Genomic DNA, 23,780 nt, shown 5'->3' with positions numbered 1-23,780 from the left:
GTGTGTAGTGGGGATTGAAGCCAGGGTTTCACTAGGCAAATGCTCTATCACTGAGCTACATCCCCAGCCCTTTTAATTTTATTTTGAGACAGGGGCTCCATAAGTTACAGAAGCTGTCCTCAAACTTGCGATCCTCCTGTGTCAGGCACCACCACACCCAATTTGGAAGATGTGTTTCTAAGATGGGTTCTCACATGTCTGGTGCCAGGGCCGGGATGTCTAAAAGGCTGGCTCAGCTCAGCTGGGAAGTGTCAACCAATGTGCTTCATATGGTTACTACACTATGTGATGTCTGTGGACATTTTATTGGCAATTCAGGGATCTGATACATGTACTTGAGCAAGCAAGATGGAAACTACTTGGCCTTTTATAACCTGGCCTCAGAAGTCATGTATCTTCTATTGTATTCTGTTGGTTGAGGTAAGATTTAAGTTGAAGACATTCAGCTCTTGAGCCCACCAGGAAAGAAAGAGAGCTCCATCTGCCCTCCAGGAACAGCCATGAAGTTCTTCTCAATTGCCTCCTTGGGGCTGCTCCTAGTGGTGGCTACTGCCTTCCCCGCCTCAGAACTTAAGAGAGAAGATGGAGAGAATAGTGTCACTCAAAATAAACCAACACGTGCCTCTTCTGGAAAAACCGCAGGACAGATTTCCTACCTCATCAAGGAAGTCTTCGAAATGAGAAAAGAGCTGTGCAAGAATGATGAGACCTGTATCAAGAGCCATGTGGCAGTGTCCGAAAACAATCTGAACCTTCCAAAGATGACTGAAAAAGATGGATGCTTCCAAACTGGATACAATCGGGACAACTGCCTTGTTCGAATCACCTCTGGGCTTCTGGAGTTTCAGGTCTACCTGAGGTACATCCGGAACAAGTTTCAGGAAGGCAATAACAGGGACAGAGCTGAGCATGTGCAGTTCAGTTCCAAAGCCCTGATTGAGATTCTGAAACAAGAGGTGAAGGATCCCAATAAAATAGTCTTCCCTAGCCCAACTGCAAATATCAACCTGTTGGCAAAACTGGAGTCACAGAATGATTGGCAGAAGGTCATGACCATGCAACTCATCTTGAGCAACTTTGAGGATTTCCTGCAGTTCACCCTGAGAGCTGTTCGGAAAGCATAGTGGGCATCTAAGCTTATTGGTTCATGGGCATTGCTTCCTATGGTCAGAAAACATGTCCTGTCCACTGGGTACCTACCTTATCTTATTCTCCACGAAGAACTGACAGTATGAGCGTTAGGACACTATTTTAATTATTTTTAATTTATTGATAATTTAAATATGAGATTTGAGTTAATTTATATGTGATTTATATTTATAATTTTATAAAGTGTCACTTGAAATATTTTATATAATGGTTTTGAAATGATATAAAAGTCTAGGCAGTTTGAATATCCTGCTTCAGAGCCAGATCATTTCTTGGAATGTATAAGTTTACCTCAATAAAATTGCTAATTTATACATTTAAAAAAAAGATTTAAGTTGAAGGAACACAGATTCTTTCACTGATTTTTTTTTTCTTCGTCTTCCTCCTCTTCTTCTTCTCCTCCTCCTTCTCCTTCTCCTTCTTCTGGTGCTAGGGATTTAACTCAAGGCCTTAAGAATACTAGGAGGCACTTTCCCACTGAGTTACATCCCCAGGCCCCTTCATTGTTTTAAAACTGACAGATCTTGGAAATTACTTATAATTCCCACCCTCACTTTTTAAATTTTTTATTTTTTTACTATTTAAAATGTGGGGACTAGAATTATGGGTTAAATGAAATATTAAAATTAAAGTGAACAATACACAGTAAGTGATCACTAAATACTAGATTGTTTTCCAATGACATTGCCTGAATTATCAGCCTGGAATTCAGTTACATTGCTCATTATCTGATGAAGCTATAGATAGATCAGTGCCTCCTTCAGGAGTTTCTCTCACTCCTCGGGTTGTGGTAGTTCTCCCCAGGGTCCCTATCCTCCACAGTGCTTTATAAATGCCATTTTATATATCTGTTTCCACAGCAAGTCTGAGGCTCCAGGGCAAAGACAATATAGGATCTCTAGCATATATCATAGTGTCCAGCACATAGTATGTGCTTGACAAATGAGCATCTTTTTATCTTAGAAAACAAAGTCTCAAGATCTAAAGATAGAATGATTCTAGGTCCTTATTTACTGGAACATTCCCTCTTTTTATTTGTTATGGCAGCATGGTTATTGATAGTTCCATATTTTATTCTCGAAAGGTTCACAGTTTGGATCATAAATCATGTACCTATTCAAAGAAACTTCTAAGTCTCTATAATGCTGCTAAGAGAAAGACTGCTTTGTGCATCTTACACCTTCTTCTATCATAGCAGGGGTGCTCATGAGTAACATTGGAGCCTGGAGAACTCACCTCTCATTAAAGTGGTGGGAAGGCTGTTGAATGAAATATCCCTTATGATGTTCCGGTGAGCCAGCCCATAAATGCTGAATCAGCAGCATTTCCCAAAAGTGATTAGGAAATGATGTCCCATGGACTGACTCAAAGAGTGTGGTGCTCTCACTGGTGCACAGTGACTGGAAGGAATTACCTGGTTAGCTTTGAGTTATGTTGAAAAGTAGCTTCACTCCTCTCTAAAACCCCTTTCTCCATTGTTCTCCAAGAGTTGTAGGAGTATTGCCCCATGGTAGAGGATTATTTTGGGGAAGTGTTGGCTGAGTGGTCTTAGCTCCAGGTGACTTTGAAATGAAACAAAATTGTCAGGGCTAAATTGTAAATGACTCATCTCTGATGTTTGCCCTTACCTGGAAAAACAGGTTTAAGAGATACAGGAAATCAGTTGTCAGGATCATCCAAGAAAAGTGCTTGAAAGAATGTGTCATCACCTTGGATAGTCCTGCCAGTCCCTAGTTTTGGAAGAGAACAGGGACTTTTTTGCCTTTTGCCTGTCCTTCCTTAATATTTCAAGGCCCAATTAAAGCCCTGCTTTGTTCCAGAATCTTTCCTGAGTTGTCAAAGCTTGTCTCATCTCTTCTTCATCACTGCTCCTCCCCCGATATCTGAATTGTAAAATGTTACTCATCTCGCTGTGCGTGACAATGTGCATGCCTGTAATCCCAGTGACTTGGGAGGTTGAGGCAGGAGAATCAAAAGTTTGAAACCAGCCTCAGTAACTTAGTGAGGCCCTATCTCAAAATAAAATTAAAAAAGTTGGGGATATAGCTCAGTGTTAAAGTGCCCCAGGTTCAATCCCCAGTACCAAATCAATAAGTAAATAGTCATCTGTCAGTTCATCTGTAATGACAGTGACTTTTAAATCTGCACTTATGTATAGCAGGCACCTTTCCTAAATGCTTTGTAGGAATCACACTGTCTAATCCTTACCATCAAGTAATGTCATCTACATTAGATGTAAGGAAACACAGACAACCGTGTATTGTATTTATGCCGTTGCATTACGTCACCCTTCCTGCCGGATCTGCAAGCCACTCAAGAATTGGGCATGGGTTTCTTATCTCTGTGGTGTCTTTCTGTCCCCCCCAAAGCAGTAGGGACTCAAAAGAACAAGTCATTGATGCTGCTGACTGATTTTATTATTCATCTACTCTGTGAAGAAAGAATTTTAAACCCCAAAACATATAAACTCTACAGGCCATCTTTTAGGTCCTGGGATATCATTAAACCAGGAAAATAAGTTCAGTGTGAAGAGAAGAAATGATAAGCATATGGGATTTGCCTTTCTGAGAGTCCATTGATACTGCTTTTGAAACACAGGAAGCTTTGCTCAGCATTTGTTTAAAAGAGGAAGAAAATGTTTAAAATGTTAGGCACATTGTGACTATTTAAATATTCTCTGGGTGATTTCCTGTATTACATCTTTGAAAGTTTCCTGATTTTCACATATATTCCAGTGCTGAGTGGTATTTCCTGTGTCAGCCTGAAAAATGGGACTTGACTGTTAGAATGAAGCATCAGTAGCAGCATCAGCTGCAGGAAGGAGATGACTGGTGCGTGGAAACACATTTGAATTTTGATTTTAAAATAAGGTGCACACACTGAATAAGTACATAATGGTATGAAAAATATATGAGAATCCTATCAGGAATTTATGTGTGATTTTTATCATCAAGAATAGTCCTTTTTAAAGTCCTTTAACTCTTACCTAAGAGTTGGTCAAAGATAATTTTTGTAGTTTTTAGTTTCAAATACCCTCATTGTCAGATATTAGATATGAAGAGGCCATTCAAAGCAGAATCGTGAAAATTACAGATGGAAAATGTGGTCATTTCCCCCTCTTCTTTTCCAATACAGACTGTTTCCTTATAGAATACTCTCATATATTTTTTCCATTCTCGTTTAAAATTACATGAGTGATGGGGCCATTACTGGTTCCCCTGGGAGATTATTCTGCAGAATAATAGGCCTTGCTACAGTCTATTTTTTTTTCCTACTAATTTCAACCTAAAGTTTCTTTTGCTCAATTTTATTCCATTACCCCTGGGACCACCTGCACAGATTTTCACATAAGGTTGCAAGGTGCTCTATTTGATAGGAAACGAAGCCCTTTGCCAAAGACCATTAAGGAGAAAAAAAGAAATGATATGGAGTCTTATATTCATCATAGCTTCAGAAGATAATTCCAGAGAGAAAATTCTCAGGTTCTGATTGCCTAGCAATAAGCATCCCTCTTGTATTTTAACTTCTGTTGAATTATTCTTTTTTCCAAAGAATTGGGGGAATTATGTTTTTCTTAGAGTGAGGTGTGTGTGTGTTTGTGTGTGTGTGTGTGTGTGTTTTAGAGTTGTACAGAAAAAAATGCAAATATACTTAAGAATTCCCTTATATTTTGGTCCTATGTTTGCTCTAACTTTTTATTTTTTATTTTTATTTTTTTTGTACTGGAGACTGAACACAGAGGTACTCAACCACTGAGACACATCCCCAATCCTACTTTGTATTTCATTTAGAGATAGGGTCTCACTGAGTTGCTCAGCGCCTTGCCTTTGCTGAGACTGGGTTTGAACCCACAATCCTCCTGCCTCAGCCTCCTGAGATGCTGGGATTTGTTCTAACTTTTTAATGTTAGGCTTGTTACCTCTCCTATCCTTTCCCATCATCAAAACAGCAAGAACAACAGAAAGTTCTTGCTATGTACTTCTCTACCTCTTGACATGGAATACTCAAAGGAACAATTTGTGGAACGGGATGCATTTATGTTTGATGTGCATAGACCTGCTGTATTTACTTCAGGTTTATTGAAATGACATAGAGAGACATTATGGTTGTGGGCATTTTTTAAACATAAAACTGCAGAACTAGATTGGAAACAATTCAAAAGTATCTTTTTAACTAGATGTAAAAAATATCTGGCTCCTTTTGGGGGCATATGCCACGCCTCTCATTCATAAAGGGAAAATAAATAAAATAAGGGATCTGATCAGTTTGGTCTTGGCCTGTCTAGAAGATGTTCTCCAGTAAGTTAGTATTGTGTCCACGCATTTGGTCTAGTCTCATTCAATCCATAATCTGGACCTTTCCAATCTACCATCTTTCAGAGCCATTAACCTTGAGGCTCCACTTGTTCTATTTTGGTTTCTAAAAATCCAGGGCCAAACCCAGTACTTGGCCGATAACAGGTGATTTGTTGGATCACTGAGTAATGAATCACATACAATTTAGGGGAAAAAAAAATAGCAAGAGCAGTAATGTACTTAGTATTTTGACAATCAGTGCTGATCATTTTTAGTATTACTATATGATAAATATGTTTCATAATAACTAATATGAAATGAATAACAGCCAGAGGAGAAATATAGAAAATAAAATTTTATTCAATTTAATATACATAAACATAAATGTAAATAAATTAAAAATAAGACAAAAGTTACAGAATAAAAGTATTTTAATTATATGTATAATAGAAAATATATAATACATAGTGATTTCTTAAGAAAAGGGGAAAAGTTTTATACTGCCAGATACTCTGTCTCATTTCCTGAGAATTTTAAATGTAAGTAACCCCAAGTAGTCATCTAGAGGCAGAATTGAAGTAACTCAAATTTCTACTTTTGTTTTCACTTTTTTTTTGAAATGCTAGTTTTTTTTTTGTTTTTTTTTTTCCTGTTTGGGAATTGAACCCAGGACTTCAAACATGTTGGCAAGCTCATTACTCCTGAGCTACACCCCAGCCCTTTTTACTATTTCTTTTGAGACAGGGTCTCCTTAAATTTCCCAGGATGACCTGGAACTGGTGATCCTCTTGCCTCAGCCTCCCAGGGTATCTGTACCCAACTCGAAACACTTTTTTAAATGTATGAAGACATAACTTCTCTACAAGTGAACTCAAAGGATCTCAGGCCATTTTGAATTTATTCTCAAAACCCACAGGGGCAGCTAAATCTCTAGTGTACAAATGGGGATTTTTAAATTTAACTTCCACAAAGGCTAAAATGTTTATTATAGGGTAATATATTCTTTATATGTTTGGAGATGACATACATATTATGTCAGCAGTAAATATGGGATTATTTGGAACTTGGACCAACAATATATTTTGGGTAAAAGTAGTATTTTTTGTCTATACTGAGAATGGAAACCAGGTGTTCTTTATAACAGAGAGGGATCCCCAGCCCTTGTCATTTTTTAGTTTGAGACAAGGTCTCAACTAAGTTGCTGAGACTGGCCTCAACTTACAATCCTCTACCTCCTAAGTCACTGGGATCACAGTTGTGTGCCACTGTACACAGCTAAAAGAAATATTTTATGATTGGCATTGTTTAGAATTGGCAGAGTATGGGGAAAATAAAAAGCAGAGCAACTCTAAGTTTATTATTTATTTTACAGTTTATTATTATTTAAAATTTTTATTATTTTTTTTTGAAAAATTTAAAATACCTTGCAGACAGTGAATTGTTCATGCTAGAGGAAGATCACTGCCATTGTTTTGTTGTTGGTACACTGGAATGAAAGAGATTAATTCTTTGAAAATAATTTTAGAATAAAAATATCAGGGGTTGGGGTTGTGGCTCAGTAACAGAGCACTTGCCTAGCACACGTGAGGCACTGGGTTTGATTCTCAGCATCACATAACAAATAAAATAAAGGCATTCTGTCCATCTACAAATACAAAAACAAAATGTCAAGTTATGCAGTCTTATTTTATTTCCACAATTAGCATTCAATAAATATTAGTATTTATTAAACACCTTTTTGAATCCTTAACTAGGAGAGGGTAGAGAGTGGTTGGGACTGCATTAGGGGGTTCTGGGCAAATGGGGAGTAGCATGCTAGGGTTAGATCCCACTGAAGGGGAGCCAAGGCATCAGCAGTTTGGAAGGGGAAGTGAGCAGTAAACCAGAGAGCTGATGTTAACTTCTGTCGGTGATTGTCCTGGGGTGGGGGTGGAAAGAGCAGAAGCAAATCCGTTTTTTCTAGGCTTGACTTCCCATCTCATTCTTTTAATTTCTACCTTTGACCAGGGTTAGCCATACATGTTTTCCCTGTTCTGCTGCCCAGTTCCTGAGAAGACCCCTCCCACTCTTCCTCCTGTGGCTTATCTGCTTCTGTCAGGCAATTCCATAGTGAAACTGTGCAAAATGGTGAAACACTGCAGTGTGTGGCAGGGTCCTCTAGAAGATTTGCATCAAATGCGGGTGCAAGTAATGAGTCATGCATTAAAATTTCTCTGACTTTTCTTCTCTTCTCCAACTTAGCTTTATCTTGTTGACTTGGAGTTGGCAGGGGAAACCCCTGCCATTTTTTTTTTTTTGCAAGTATTTTTGTATACTTTCTTTCCAGACAGAGCAAGGGTAACTAAGAAGTATAATTCTTTGAGGTGGCTTTTATTCACTTTGTTTTAGTCCTCATTACCCTGTCCAAAATTTTTTTCATATATATATATATATATATATATATATATATATATATATATATGAATTCCCTATAATCTGTTTAAATCTTCACCCCCATTTCCTACTTACCAATCAAAAATAGAATTTCAACACACCCATTAAAATGGTTATTATAAAAAACAAAAACAAACCAGAAAATAACAAGTGTTAGAGAGGATGTGGAGAAGTTAAGACCTTTGTGCATTGCCAGTGGAATGTAAAATGGTGTAGCCTCTATGGAAAATGGTATGGCAGTTCTTCAAAAACTTAACATTAACACATGATCTGGCAATTCCACTTTTGAACATATACCCAAGAGAATTGAAAGCAGGATCTTGAAGAGATTTTCAAACTCATGTTCATAACAGCATTATTAACCATAACTAGGAGGTAAAAGCAATCCAAATGTCCACTGACATTAGAATGAATAAACAAAACATGTTTTTTTTTTTTTACAAACAATGAAATGTTATTTAGCCGTAAAAAGAAAAAGTTTCCACACATGCTACAGCATAGAAAAACCCTAAAGACATCATACTAAGTAAAATAAGCCAATCATGCATGTGTGTGCATGCACATGCACGCGCACGCACATACATATCAAAATTAAATACTGTAAGATTCCATTTATATGAGGTCCCTAGAGTGGTCAAATTCATAGAGATGGAGAGTAGTATGGTGGTTGCTAGGGGCTGGAGGGCATGGAGAGTGGGGAAAACTGTTTAATGGTATAGAATTTCAGGTAGGGAAGATAAAATAGTCCTGGAGATGGATGGTGGTTGTGATTGCACAACAATGTAACATAATCCTGCTGAACTACACACACTTAAAAATGGTTAACATAAAATTATGTGTTATGCATATCTTACTATAATTAAAATCAATTAAAAAATAGCTGGGGATGTAGCTCAGTGGTAGAGTGCCTGCTTAGCATGTGGAAAGCCCTATATTCAATACCTAGCAAGCCTTGAAAAAAGAAGAGCTTCAACTTCGATTGTTACGTGTTACTTAACATGTACTGACAATGAACAAGTTTTAGGGAAGTTAGAGTCTGCTGGTGTGGACCATGTGACCTCACTCATCCCAGGAACGTTTTGAAATAATGGTTGGTAATGGGGGTAGTTCAAATTGGACGTGTGGTTGAACAGGTCTACCTTATTCTTTCCAGTTCAGAAACAGCAGTAAAAGAATAAATCAGGAAAGGCAATGGCCACCACTGTCTAATTGGGTGGCACATTCTGAGACTGGAAGTTTAGAGTTGGAACTCATCTATATTGTATAAGTGTGCACTGTAGATGCATCAACTTTTGCTGTATTTTAGTCGAGGCTACTCGTTCAGATGATTTTTGGCAAAATTAAGTTACAGACCTCAGCAAAATTAGGTGTTAACATGGATTAGAAGCAAAGTTTTAAAGGACTGAGGTCTTCAAAAGATGTGATGTGATATATATCTTTTGACATTTAGGTTACCAGGCCAGAGGCAGCATGGGTTATTAGTAGAAGAAAGCTATGATTACTATGGAGACTATTTGGCAATAAGAAATAGCAACAACAATGCTTTGATTTAAGCCTTTCCTCCCCAGGGCTCACATATGTAATAATTTCTTTTCATAACATACTGAGAAAGTAGGGGGGAATGGGTGTGATTATCTCCACTTTATAGGAGGTGAAACTGAGACACAGAGAAATAATTTGGGTGTGAGGAGTGACTCACAGTCAGGGTTGAAAGTAGAAAACAGGCCTCTAGATTCCTGGACTCAGGGCCTCCTGGCTATAAATAGTTCGCCTTCTGTTCTGTTGATCCTGTTCAACAAAGCTGAACCCCAAAGTTTCAAAAAAACAAAACAAAACCCAGTAACAGCTGACTCCTCCCATGAACTTTCTAAGCAGAGAAGCCACACAAGGACCCCACACCACCACACCCCAGGACTGAGAAGAGGTGGATGATGGCCATGTAACTTAGCATCATTTGGAGAACCTCAATTTTCTTTACATTTCACTGTTCCTCACTTCATTTGAACAAGAAAATTAGAATTTTGGTGAGGGCCCCAAACCCCAGATAAGTGCCACCCTGAATGAGTGGCTCTTCTGTGTTCAGGGAGCAGCCACCCCATGACCCAGAGATGCAGTTTTGCAACTGCAGATGGAGGTTTTCAGAAGTCCTCAGTGGGAGCAACTAAATATGACTGAGACAACACAATCCCAGAGACAAAGGTCAGACCTATTTTAATCTCTGACTGAGGCTATTACTCTGGGACAAGGCGCTTCTTGTCTGATTTCCTGCTATTTTCAGTGATTCACAAGCCTAAATCTCTTTCATCTGGGAGAGCAGAGACACATCTTCCCTTTCAGATTTGTTTGTGAGTTAAAATAGTTCCCATCCTCAATCTTCTTGGAGAGTCTCCTTACGCCAGAGAGAGAATTCCTCAGGCCTAAAGGAGTCCCTGGGGAGGCAGGCAGGACAGGCTTGGAATGCAAACCCCAAGGAAGGATCCAGGGTAGAACAGGAGAACAAGGAGTTGCTGTTGGCTTGATTTGAACCAGTTGCCTCGAAGGTTAGGGGGGCTTAATTCTGGAAGAGATGACCAGCATCTTGCAAAGGTTTGGCATCTCAGTCATAAGAGTGCTTCCCTTGCTTTGTCTGCTGAAGTCTGCATACCAGGATTTTGATGACAGTGCCCTCATTCTGGTGCTGAAAGGAATTAAAATGAAGGAGGTGTCCTTAATTTCTTGACGCAGGCCTCATGCTCAGTAATTACTGGTCCATTTTTTTTTTAATTGGGCACTCAGATTGCCCTCATGTTTATAGGTTGCTTATCCAAAATGAATGCTAAGTTATAAAAGCCTGCTTACCCAGTTTTCACATTTACTAGGGTTTTGGAGCTTGCTAGTTCTCTTCTTATTTTCATACCTACATTTTCCAGGTAAATCTCTCAAATCCCTGTTTTCTAATTGTTTAATACTTTAATTTGATGCAGTCAGAGAAAATTTTGAGATATGTACCCAGCTTTGACCATCAGGGGATCTACCTAGAGTAATAGTAATGATGATTTACCATACACTGAGGCTTTACTTCTTGCCAGACACTGTGAAAATGTTCTACTTATATTATCTATTTTACTGTACATAAGAATCTTATGAGATCTATTTTACAGAAGGCAAAACAAGATTTAGGATGTTAGGTAATTTTCTCTACATGACATAATTAGTTTGTGGCGAGTGTTAGAATTCCATTTCTTCACATGGCTATACCCAATGTAGCAATTTTGCTCTAACTGAAAATTAATTTGAACTTCCACATAAAGTCACTGTTTTGAAGTATAACATAAAATTATGTATTTTTTCTCTCCCTTTTTTAAAGAAAAAGTTCCCTGATGTCAGTGAGAAACTCTGATGAGCTGCTCTTTTGTTTTGTTTATAAGAGGAAATGTGAACTTTGTGATCGTTCTCCACATTCTTGCCACTTCCCTAAATCAAAGAGGAAAAAAAAAAAGTCACAAAAGCATGACTGTAATGCATGTTTTTATATCAAAAGGTCAAAATCCAAAAAATCCTTTAGTTTGCCACAAGGAAATAGAGGGAAGAGAACATTGTCACAAAAAATACCAGGAGTTGTGAAAAATAAATAAATAAAAGGAGTATTGCAGGGGATGGAGAGGAAAAATTGACACTTTTTTTCTGGGTTCTGATAGAGATCTGATGATTTCAGAAGAAATGATACCAGTAAAAGACTGAAGGCATTTGGATTTGGTTGTGTCAAAATTCCACCTACAACATAAAATTGCAAATTACAACCACCATTACCACAATCACCATCATTATCACCACCATCACTACCACCATCATGACTACCACCATCACCACCATTGTTTTCACAATAACCACCATCACCATCACCACATCAGTCTCACTACCATCATCACCACCGCCACCACCACCACAGTCCTTCTCTCCTTAGGTCAAGCAGATATGCAACCTTTGCTGTAGTTTATGTCTATACCCCAGAGCCAGGTAGAGAGTTGAGTTATTCAAAATTTCAAGTCAAAAGAAAATTGGTTTGGTTTTATTTACCTGGTAATGTATTTAGAAGACTGAATCATCTTTGCTTAGTAAAAATAGAGTTAGTTTATGTTTAGGCAATTTCAATTGCTCATTATTTCTCAAACTTTTTAGGTATTAGACTTTCTTCTGCTTATGTAAGAAGTGGTTCCTCAGGCACTTCACAGAAGAAGAAATATGATCAGTCAAAAAATATATGAAAAATGTTCAACATCTTTAGCAACTAGAGAAATGCAAATTAAAACTACACTGAGATTTCATCTTTCTCTAGTCAGAATGGCAATTATCAAGAATACAAGTGACAGGGGCTGGGGTTGTGGCTCAGTAGTAGAGTGCTTGCCTAGCATGCATGAGACACTGGGTTCAATCCTCAGCACCACATAAACAAACTAAAGAAACAAAATAAAGGTATTGTGTCCATCTACAACTAAAAAAATATTGAAAAAAAGAATACAAGTGATAATAAATGTTGGTGAGAAAGTGGGGAAAAAGGTACACTCATACATTGCTGGTGGGACTGCAAATTGGTGCAACCACTATGAAAAGTGGTATGGAGATTCCTCAAAAAATATGGAATGGAACCACCATTTGATTTAGTTATCCCACTCCTGGGATATACCCAAATGACTTAACAGCATACTTCAGTGAGGCAGCCACATCAATGTTTATAGCAGCTCAATTCACAATAGCTAAACTGAGGAACTAGCCTAGGTGCCCTTCAACAGATGAATGGATAAAGAAAATGTAATATATATACACAATGGAATACTACTAAGCTGTTTTAGTCAGCTTTTTCACTGTTGTAACTAAAAAATCTGACCAGAACAATTGTAGATGAGGAAAAGTTTATTTGAGGGCTCACAGAGGTTTTAGTCCATAGAAGGCTGGCTGTATTCCTTGGGGCTAACAGTGCAGGTGAACATCATGGTGGGAAAGTGTGGCAGAGGGAAGTAGCTCACATCATGATTAGGAAGCAGAGAGAGTCTCCATTTGCAATATACAAATATATACCCCAAAGCCACGCTCCCAATTCCCACCTCTTTCAGCTATACCCTACCACTTCTGTTTACTACTCAGTTAATCTCTATTAGGGAATTAATTCACTGATTGGGTTAAGACTCTAACAACCCAATCATTTTTTTCTCTGAACCTTCTTGCATTGTCTCACACTTGAGATTTTGGGTTCACATCCAAACCATAACATCAGCCATAAAGAAAAATGAAATTATGGAATTTTCCGGTAATTGGGAACTGGAGACTATGAAGCTAAGTGAAATAAACCAATTCCCCAAAATCAAAAGTTCAATATTCTCTCTGATATGTGGATGCTAATTCACAATAAGGGGAGGTAGGGTAGGGAAGAATAGAAGTACTTTGGATTAGACAAAGGGGAATGAAGGTCAGGGAGGGGATATGGGAATAGGAAAGATAGTAGAATGAATTTGACATTACTTTTCTTATGTGCATATATCAATGAAATAAAAAAAGAAAAAGAAAAAAATAAGTGGCTTTCTGTTCTATGGTAAGCGAAGGGCTGAGGTCTGAGATTTGATTTTTAGGTCACTGACAATGTTGGGGAAAGATATAAACAGGGGTTCTCAACCTTAACTGAACATGAGAATAACCTAGTGAGCTTTAAGAAGTATACCATGGCTTGGTCCCATATGAGGTCAACTGAATCAGGATCCGAGGGATGGAACGTAGGAGAGTATTTTCTGAAAGTTTTGTGTAGTGATTTGAAAGCAGTATGGTCGAGAAACATTGTGTTCCTCATAGATAACATCATGTTGATTGTGGAAGGCTCTGCATCCCTGATTTCAACCAAATATTTGAACAATAAATTGTGCCTATACTGAGCATGTACATTTTACTTCCTGTCATTCTCTAAACAACTCAGTGTTACAGTTGTTTACATAGCACTTACATTGTATTGGGTATTAAAAAGAATCTAGACATGATTCAAAGTGTATCATGGGGATGCACATAGATTATATGAAAGTACTGTGGCATTTTATGTAAGGGACTTGAGCATCCACAGATTTGGTATCTATGGGGTCCTGGACCCAGTTCCCTGTAGATATCAAGGGATGGCTATGTAAAAAGATGGAGAATACTTCCAGATGCTTTGGTGGGCCATGGATATTTGACTTTTAAAAGCAAAAGTCAATAAGAAATGTGTAGATTTATCTTTTTTCCTTTTTTTTTTTCACAAGCACCGACACATCCCAGAATAGTTCTCAAGTTGTAAAAGTAAATCTTAAAACACAAAAGTTTCTTTGGGAAGATGAAAGAGAAAAATCTCTATGTTCTGATGAGTAATACTGAACAGAGGACCACACTGACCCCAAAAGCATATTTTGCAGTTGTTCATGCATTACTCTCACAAAGTCTCTTTGTTTTCTACTTTGTTATTTGCACAGATACAGTAATTTCCTATATCTTTTTGGTAGTTTAAAGTAGTGGTTCTCAAACTTTATTGTGAATTAGAATTACCCAGAGAACTACATAAATACAAATGTTTGGGCCCTGTTCCCAAAGTTCCTGATAGAGTGGGTCTAGAATAGGAGCAAATAATCTGTATTTTAACAACTTCCCAAGAGGGGCTGAGACTACTGGTCTTGGTACCATAATAAACTATGGTTGAACATAATTGCTTGTCCCTCCAAACCTTTTATCATAAATAGTAAAGAATAAATGTGAATATTAAGTATTATTCTATCTCATTTCATTGTTTTTGTTTTATTTATTTTTGTCTTATTTTTTGTACCAGGGATTGAACCCCCAGGGGTGCTTAACTACTGAGCCCTTTTTTTTTTTTTAAAGAGAGAGAGAGAGAGGAGAGAGAGAGAGAGAGAGAGAATTTTTAATATTTATTTTTTTTAGTTCTCGGCGGACACAACATCTTTGTTGGTATGTGGTGCTGAGGATCGAACCCGGGCCGCACGCATGCCAGGCGAGCGCGCTACCGCTTGAGCCACATCCCCAGCCCCTACTGAGCCCTTTTTTTTTTTTTTTAATTTTGATACAGGGTCTTGCTAAGTTTCTTAGGACCTATTTAAATTACCGAGGCTGGCTTTGAATTTGCTATCCTCTTGCCTAAGCCTTTCTCTGGGGTTACAGGCATGTGCCACTAAGCTTGGCTGTTTTTATTTTTTGTGGTACTAGGGATTGACCCTAGGAGTGCTTTACCACTGAATTACCTCTCCAATTCCCTTTAGTTTTCATTTTGAGACAGGATCTCCTTACCTTGCCCAGACTGGCCTTGAACTTGCAATCCTTCTGTCTCAGCCTCCCAAGTCTCTGGGATTAGAGGTGTTGTGCCACTACTTCTGGCTGATTCTATCTGATTTCAAAAAGGATTTGAACAATTATTGAAAAAGTATGCACAACAGGTTAAATTTTAAAATTTAAAAAAAAGTAAAGAATTTTGGGTGAAAAGTAAGACTTGATAGTAAAATAAAACTTAATAGCATAGACATATAGGAACTAATTATTTTATGATAAAGAAATAAAATGTATTTATTTATCAAAGTATAGATTTGAGAGTATCAATTCTGTAAAGCAAATCTTATTTCCAAGCTTTTTTTTTCGTATTACTGAACTGCTTTGAAACTTAAATAACAACATTTAGCTGTTCTAAAATGAAATGAAAATGTAAAATTGTTTGGCTAGCCCGTGGTTATAATAGCCAAGGATGAGAGGTTCCATTCTGCTGTTTTTCATGTACATAGATTGCTTTCAAGCAGAACAAGAGAAAATGGAAGGAGCGGAGATACACTCGGGGTACTTAATAAAGCATAGGAAGATATGCTAACCTGAAGATAACTAACCTGAAAAAATGATTTTTTTTGGAGACTTGAAATTTTTGGACTCATTATCTATGCTGGAACACAAAGTTCAAAGTAGGAGGCAGTCTGAGCAAACAAAGCAAGCCAAGTAGAGACTGTAATCCCTGATCTGGCTTGCTGTTTAAAGGGGTAAACACAGCCCACTGCTGTCTGACAGTTGATTTATCAAGAGAAACCAGAAATTAAATTCTTATATAAAATGTCACGAAGTTGCCAGAAATGGTGGCACATGCCTTGGAATCCCAGCTACTTGGGAGGCTGAGCCAATAGTATCTCAAGTTTGAAGCCAGTTTCAGCAACTCAGTGAAACTCCATCTCAAAATAAAATATAAGAAGGGCTGGCGTGCAGCTCAGTGGAAGAGGACCCTTGTTTTAATCTCTAGTACTGAGGGGGAAAAAAGATTAAAATGTTACAAATTTTAAATGTTGACAACAAATTTAATTTAAAAAATAAAACTATTCAATTTAAAATATTTGTGGGCCAGATTTGGTTTTGCTAATTTGAAAATTCCAGACAATAGTGACTAAATTAACCTGGTTAATTAAAATTAAAACTCCTTTGCACTCTGGGCAGGTCTCATCTACTCAGATAGCTCATCAGACCAGAGCCAAAACAATTTGTCAACTCTTACTTGCTTGTCTTTAGCTTGGTGGTTCTCGAAGTGTGGCCCTAAATCATCAGCTTGTTAGAAATGCAAATTATCTGGCCCACCCAGCCCTGCCAAATCAGAAACCCTGGGAACAGAGCCAGAGATTTGTATTTTAACAAGCCTGTCCATGTGACTCTAAGGTCCACCACAAGTATGAGAGCTGTTAATTTACTTGAAGAGAACTTCAGGCAGCCTCATCAAACCAGCACAGGGCTACTGTGTGGGTAAGATGAGTTCCTTACCAGTATCCCAGAGCAGAGCTCTTCAATCCTGTGACATCTCAGACGGGGATGGAGTTATGGCCTTGTTGATAGATACTATGACATATATATTTTTTTAAGATAAAATTCCAAAGTAGCATGGAGACTCCTTTGTGAAGTTTGCTAAAGAATAGTGGCCAGTTCAGAGACTGGTGTCAGATGGCCTTTTATTCATTCTGGCTGACTTCTCTAGACGTTGTTGGTGTCACCTAACAACGTTATCTCTTTTCCTCTCCTTAGCTACCAAACGTTGCCTACTTTCCAGAGCAGCCCTTGAATATTTTTGAGGATAATTAGCCTGTGAGTATAGATAAAGATCCTTCCTTGGACCTACTCATTTTGGGAAATAGTTTCAATTATATAAATAAGTGTCAAAATATATCTACAGGAGGACACTAGTTCTGAATGAAAAGAATTCAGTTTTAAATCAGTATTTTTTCCAATATTCACATGTGTGGCAACACATGCCAGCAATTCAACTAAGCTTGCTATTTTTATCCTTATGTTTGACATCTTGTAGATTAATATGAGTGAGGTATCAGAAGGATGGGTTGGCACTAAGGAGATGTGGTTTCTTGTGCCATGTCTGTCTCTGCTCATCTGTGCTTTCCTGGACTGGCCAATTGTGAGGCCCCTTTTCTCAGTCTGTGAAAAGAAAAGACTTGTACTGAATGATATCTGAAAGCTTTTCAGCTCTGGAAACATTTGATGATATTAAGGGCTTAGTGTCATGTGGGTTCTGAGTCTTAGCTGAAGCTTCTCTCGTTGTTTGGCTATCTGTGGATTCTGTATTCACATGCGTTCCTTTTAGATCACATGCTATGAGCTCATTTACTGAGCTTTTATAGTAATACTTAAGCATTTATATATTGCTTTTCATCTTCAAAGCACTTAACATACTTATGAGTCCTTCCAGCAACACTTTGAGGTAACTAAGTAGTATTACAACCAGGGCAAGAGAGAGAGACAGAGACAGATATATTGAGTGATTTATCTCTGGTTAATGGAAGATATACTAGGACAACACAATTAAAAGTAAAATATTATTTAAAAAACCAGAGAGAGTAGCCAGGTGTGGTGGCACACACCTATAATCCAGGCTAAACAGGAGGCAGAGGCTGGAGTGGTAGATTGTCCAGTGTTCAATCCCCAGAACTAAACCAAACCAAAACAAACAAAACAAAAAGCAAACAAAATCAGAGAGCGTGTTATGGCCAGCATTAAACTTGCTTCCCTGTGTCATATTAGGTCTTTGTATCAAAACCCTTCTTCCTCTGAACATTCTTAGAGTTAAGCTTAGTTGCTCCTCCCAGCTCTACTTCAGGATTTTCTCTAATCTTTGTAGGATGAAGGCATTCTGATGTTGTCTGCTTCCTTGAAGGGTAGAAGTCACACCTTGTACAAGCACGGTGCTCAGTTCATAACTGAAGTTGGCTTAGAGGGATGGTGATATGGGTCCTTTCCTATTTTAATTGGTCTAATCAAAATCAGAAGGAAATATATCTGTTGTAAGAAAAGGAAGGTTTCTATTGCAAGAAAGCAGCAAATCCACATAGTGCATGTTTCTGGCTGCTGGTTTGCAAGTTTGCAGTCATCTACTCTTTCTGTAGCTTACTAGAGAGGAAGGCCTTTAAAAATAATGCCTAACATATGCCGAACTTTGGTAACCTTTGCTGGTTAATGAAAATTTAACTCTGAACAGGATCTATAATCAGAGTCCAAATAATGAGGCAATTGCTTAAAAATTTAGAGTCTAGCTTGAGAATTTATAACCTGACGCTGGAAGAAGAGTGAAAAGGGCTATGACAGAGGGATGGCAGGGAGATGAGGGTAAAGAGAGAGAAAAGAACTTGAGTTCTCTAAAGGAGAATTGTTACCGCATAAGAATTTCACTTGGGAAGTATCCATCCAGAGACCTCTGGAAATAGGTTAGTACTGAGAGATGAATGCCCCAAGTACCTATATGAACAATTCCCTTTCTCTAAATTTGATTACTGTCATCATAATGGTAAGTATTTTATTTAAAAATTAGTTCAAACCTCCTACAAAGGCAGGTCTTAGGTTTCCTGTCTTTGGAGATGTAAGAATTGGAAGAAAAGATATATGGACTTGGAGAAGTCTAGGGCCAGCTTGCTCCCTTCCGGCTCAGGATTAATCATCCCACATAGAAGAAAATGAATAAATAAATACATAAAAATTAGTTCAGATTAGACTTATTTTGCCATCTGCTTTAATCTAAGAATTCATTTCTCTGTAAATTCCTAACAGTATATGACAGTTTTAGAGGTAGATCAAGGAGTCGTAGAAATAATCTATTTATGTATAACACTATATGTTCCAATTAAAAAAAAAGACACCTGAAAGTGGTTTATCAATATTCATGGTTGACTGGGAAAATCCACCTCTGCCTGTGTTTTTTTTTTTTTTTTTTTAAAGAGAGTGAGAGAGGAGAGAGATAATTTTTAACATTTTATTTTTTAGTTCTCGGCGGACACAACATCTTTGTTGGTATGTGGTGCTGAGGATCGAACCCGGGCCGCACGCATGCCAGGCGAGCGCGCTACCGCTTGAGCCACATCCCCAGCCCACTGCCTGTGTTTTTAAGTTGTGCAGTTTTCTCCTGGTGACTATTTTTGAGCGTCTGCTCTGATACTTGTTGTAACTGCTAAAGAAAAAGCATTGTAAGAAAAAGCATTTGTCTCAGAAAATAATGTTTTTGTATCCATTGACTTATGAAACATCATTTTCCAAAAGTACTGAAATTCGCTGTCAGGTGAAGATACTTTGCAGAGGAGGTAGGGAGAGAGGGGCTCCTATTTGTTTCTTGCTGATCTGGTTCTGGCCCTAGAGCCTGGAGGTCATCTTAGCAGGCTCTGGAATCTGATGTTTTCTTTTGATGCGGGGTGATAGGACTTGAAGGTGACTTTCTCATGTTCATTTACTCATGATGGACTTGTTTTATAGTTGCTTCATAATTCGTAGTGTGAAATTAAGAATAGATTTTTAAAAAATTGGATAGTTTTGGAGAATTCTGGGGGCTTAAGACATCCACCATCAGTAATGAGAAGGTTTCTCAGTGAGAAAAGAATCCCCATTTAAAAAGCAAGCAGGCAAATCTTGTAAGTTATTTCATCCTGGCAGCAATAGAGCCAGGGAAATTGTATTCATTAGTGACTGGAAGTCACATGAAGTCCTCAGGTCTCTTTTTTCTTACACAACATTGAAAGAATGCTTGCAAATTTTTACTTTGCAATTCTTATTTTTCATGACATTGCAGATGTCCAGGTGGAAGTAATTTCTCTGCGGTCCATAAATCTGGTCCTTAACAACTTACTACACTCTGCTTTGTATTTTGATTAACTGTCTACATATCTTATTTGCTGTATTAAATTTAATCTCTTTGGGGAAGGAACCATATTCTATTAATCCCTCTATATTCCTATGTGGCTATAATTCTGCTTGTATATAGTAGAGACTTGATATATATGATTCATTTGTTCTATTGTTATTTTATTTAATCTGCATATATTGAAACACCTCCCCTTTTACCAATTAGTTCCTGCTGTGATGTATCTGTATAGTGCTCCTTACTAGAAAAAATCCCTACCCTAGTGTTCAAAATATTTTATACTTTAGATCTATAACAATTAACAAAGAAACACAGCACTGTCCTTATCCTGTCTAGCCATTAAGTAAAAAAAGTGTGAAACAATAGAGTTGGAAATAAATTATCTCTCCAATTAGGCCTTTGCCACAAAAAGAAATGCAAAATGCTATTATTTCTTCCATACTGTAGGAAATATATCAGAATACCAAAATATAAATTGTTATATTCCCAAATTCTTCTCACATACTTACTCTTAAAAGGATGCCAGAAAGCCGCATTCAGGACCCATCAATTTCAATAGGATAGAACATGCTTCATTGGAATTTTGCTTAACATTATTGTGAAATGCAGTATCAAAATAGCCCAACCCATTTCTCTAGAGTAAATTAAAAAAAAAGAAGTAAAAAATTATTAAAGCTGTAGCTATATAAATGTTAAACAAACTTTGAAAACTAACTTAACTAGCCTGATTTCTTAATTCTGCTCAACTACACTGACCCTTAAAATCTTCTTTTTGCTTTAAAAAATTTAAAAATATATAATATGGTTCCTTGGCTCAAAAACCAAATTATATAAAAACTATTAAGAAATAATTTTTCTATCGTTATCCCTTATCTGCTGTTTGTTTCCACTAAACATTTCTTGACAATATTTTTATATTGTATATAAAATTCTCTTTCATAGCCAGAGTGTTGGTTATAAGAATTAATGTAATCTGTAATTAATCTGTAGTGTAATCTTCCTTCTATTGGTATACATTTAGGTTGTTTCTAATGCTTTGCTATTATAGACAATGATTCAATGAATAAATACAAGAGCTATTTTACAAATAGACAAAATACGTCAAATTAGAATTGCAGAAACACAATTTTTTTTCCTTTTCTTTATCTCTCTTTATCAACTTTTTCTTTTATGTCTTCTGAATTTAAAATTTATCTTTGGGTACAGTATCAGGTATAGATTAGTAAATTATATTTTGACATAATGAGAAAAAAATTAGATGAAGCTTTTATATAGATTAGAATAAAAACTGAATCCACCTTTTAAATAAATGGCTCAGATTGTTGTCTACATTGACTATTTCAATGAAAAATCTACCCCCATCCTCCAGTACTAGGGATTGAACTCTATCACTGAGCTATATCCCCAGCCCTTTTTGTTTTTTATTTTGAGACAGGATCTTACTAAGTTTCCCAGGCTGGCCTCCAACATTTGATTGTTCTTCCTCAGCCTCCCAAGTCACTGAGATTACAGGTGTGCACCACAAAGCCTGGCAAATATCTGGATTTAAACATCACTTTGGGAGGGAAAGGGCTCAAGCAGCAAATGAAAAGGGGCATGAAGTAGCTCCGTAGTAGTGTGAGTTCCTGAAGCTCCTGGACAGATTTTTACTGGAGGGGATAGAAAGCAGGTATCAGATGTTGACAGAATTTGCCATCACTTTTAAAGGCCTACTTAGTGAAACCAAGTGTGAAAGAGTTCACAGTTCCTGAGATAAGACTATATGTTGGAGCTGTTGCTAGAACACTCTATCTCAGCCAAGATAACAGGCACTTGAAGATGGCCAGGACTATAAGAGCATTTGAGAAAGGGCAAATCTCATGCAGTCCCCAGCTCCACAACACCCTGTTCATGCCAGAAGAACCGCTCCTGGCCAGCGTGGTCAGTAATGATCACAATGAATGAAAGAGGTACCTGGACTATTAGTAACCTTGAACCGCCCTCAGCATAAGTGCAATTAAGGAAAAATTAATTGGACAAAGCTTTGGTCATGGAGTAAATTGCTTTTGCAGATGTTCTAAATATCATAGTAAAATATACTATGTAGTTGTTTATGCTGGTCATTTAAGGAACTCTGAAAATAAGAAGAGACAACTGGACTAGAAAAAGAATCCAGATTTATTTCTTGTTCTGTCCTTAGCTACCTAAGTGTGTTAGACTGAGCTAATCACTTATTCTTTTTGGTCTTGTTTCCTAAAATATTCACTTTTGATCTAGTGATGGAAACTATAAAATCTCAGTGGTTTACAAAAGTGAAGAATAAACAAAGTGTGTTTTTTACTTTCTTGGCATGTGATATGGAGCTGATGCACATCTCCTCAGAGTGCCCTCTTGGTTGCATGCTGAACGGGCTGTCCTTCCAAAACATGTGAGCTTCTGGCGGAGAGAAAAAGACAGGGAGTCAGCAAACCTCATGATGACTGTGAAAAGCTTCTGCTCGGCCATGTAGGTACAGCTCTCCCTTACCTGCCAATGGCCAAGCCAGTGTCAATAGGCATTGCATGCTGCCTGGCGATGGGTGCAATCAATGAATCATTTCATAAAAAAGGGAGGGTAATATTTAGAAACAGTGATACAATCTTTCCTGGTTCTAATTGTAATTTTATCACTGCTTCCTGAATTACATCACAGCACTCTAATTTTCAGAGATTAAATGGGGCTTAGATGATCTTCACCATATTTTCTGTTCTAGAAATAGTCATTGTGATTTGTTGTTAGACTGTCAGGAATGCTACTTCTGGATTGTGGTTACCCAAAGGAGGGTCCACTTTAGATCTATTCCTATGAATGCTTATGGTATACTTTATGACAATTATCACTGGTTATAGTTCATTAAATTATCTTATTTACTTAGATGTAGAAGATGAAATTTAGATTATTATCCAAGTATGTTAAATTCTCTGGCACAAATATTCATGCATATATAGATATTAATTTTTAAACTCATTTGGCAGCACAAAACATTTTTCTTCTCTTTTGGCAGTACTGGGGATTGAACCCAGGGCCTTTCACATACCAAGCAAGTACTCTATAACTTATCTATACCCCCACCACTTTTTATTTTATTGCAAGACAGAGTGTAGCTAGATTTCCTAGACTGGCCTTGAACTTGTGATTTTTTTGCCTTTCTCCAGTAGTTGGGTTTATAGTCATGCCACTGTGCCCGGCTAGTATAATGCTTCTAAAATTATAAGATATTGAAGACACAACAATTAGAGCTCTTGAGAAATTAGATAGGCTTGGATGAATATAATTTATAAAAGAGTTTCATGAAAAAATTAATTGTAATTAGAAACTATCAAAATATGATTTATATGCAAATATATACTTGACATTAGATAATCTTATAAATGTATGCTGAAATTACAAGTTCAGACACTTAACAGAGCAGTAGTCATAGTACAAGAAAAATGCAGTGCCACTTTCTGAGTAGGTGGAGACTACATAGCAATTGCAGATCAAGAACTCTTTATTGGATTTTAAAGCCCAACTTAAACCTTCCCTATCATTTAGGATTGACTGCATGTGACTAAAGAACCACAATTAGCAAAGATTTAACATGAAGAGATTTATTATAGTTCTTGTTGACATGGCTCAGTGGTTGAGTGTCCATGGGTTCGATCCCTGGTATGAAAAAAAAAATTAATGGAGGTAGACAGTATATTGTAATGAACATACTACAAAATAGTCTTGAAGGTGTAGCTCCTTTCAGC

At 37.4% G+C, this 23,780-nt stretch overlaps 1 protein-coding gene across 1 annotated transcript; it reads left to right on the top strand.

Moving 5' to 3' along the window:
- Window positions 1–500: 500 nt before the first annotated feature.
- Window positions 501–1,124, top strand: LOC308648897 (interleukin-6; the record flags this gene model as incomplete). Its single annotated transcript, XM_081294041.1, has 1 exon — window positions 501–1,124. One exon carries the CDS (start codon window positions 501–503, stop codon window positions 1,122–1,124), a length of 624 nt encoding a protein of 207 aa, XP_081150167.1.
- Window positions 1,125–23,780: the final 22,656 nt, after the last annotated feature.

Source organism: Spermophilus citellus (assembly GCF_964194105.1).
Source record: "Spermophilus citellus genome assembly, chromosome: 5".
Classification (NCBI taxonomy): Eukaryota; Metazoa; Chordata; class Mammalia; order Rodentia; family Sciuridae; genus Spermophilus; species Spermophilus citellus.
This window is presented reverse-complemented; position numbering and strand designations above follow the sequence as displayed.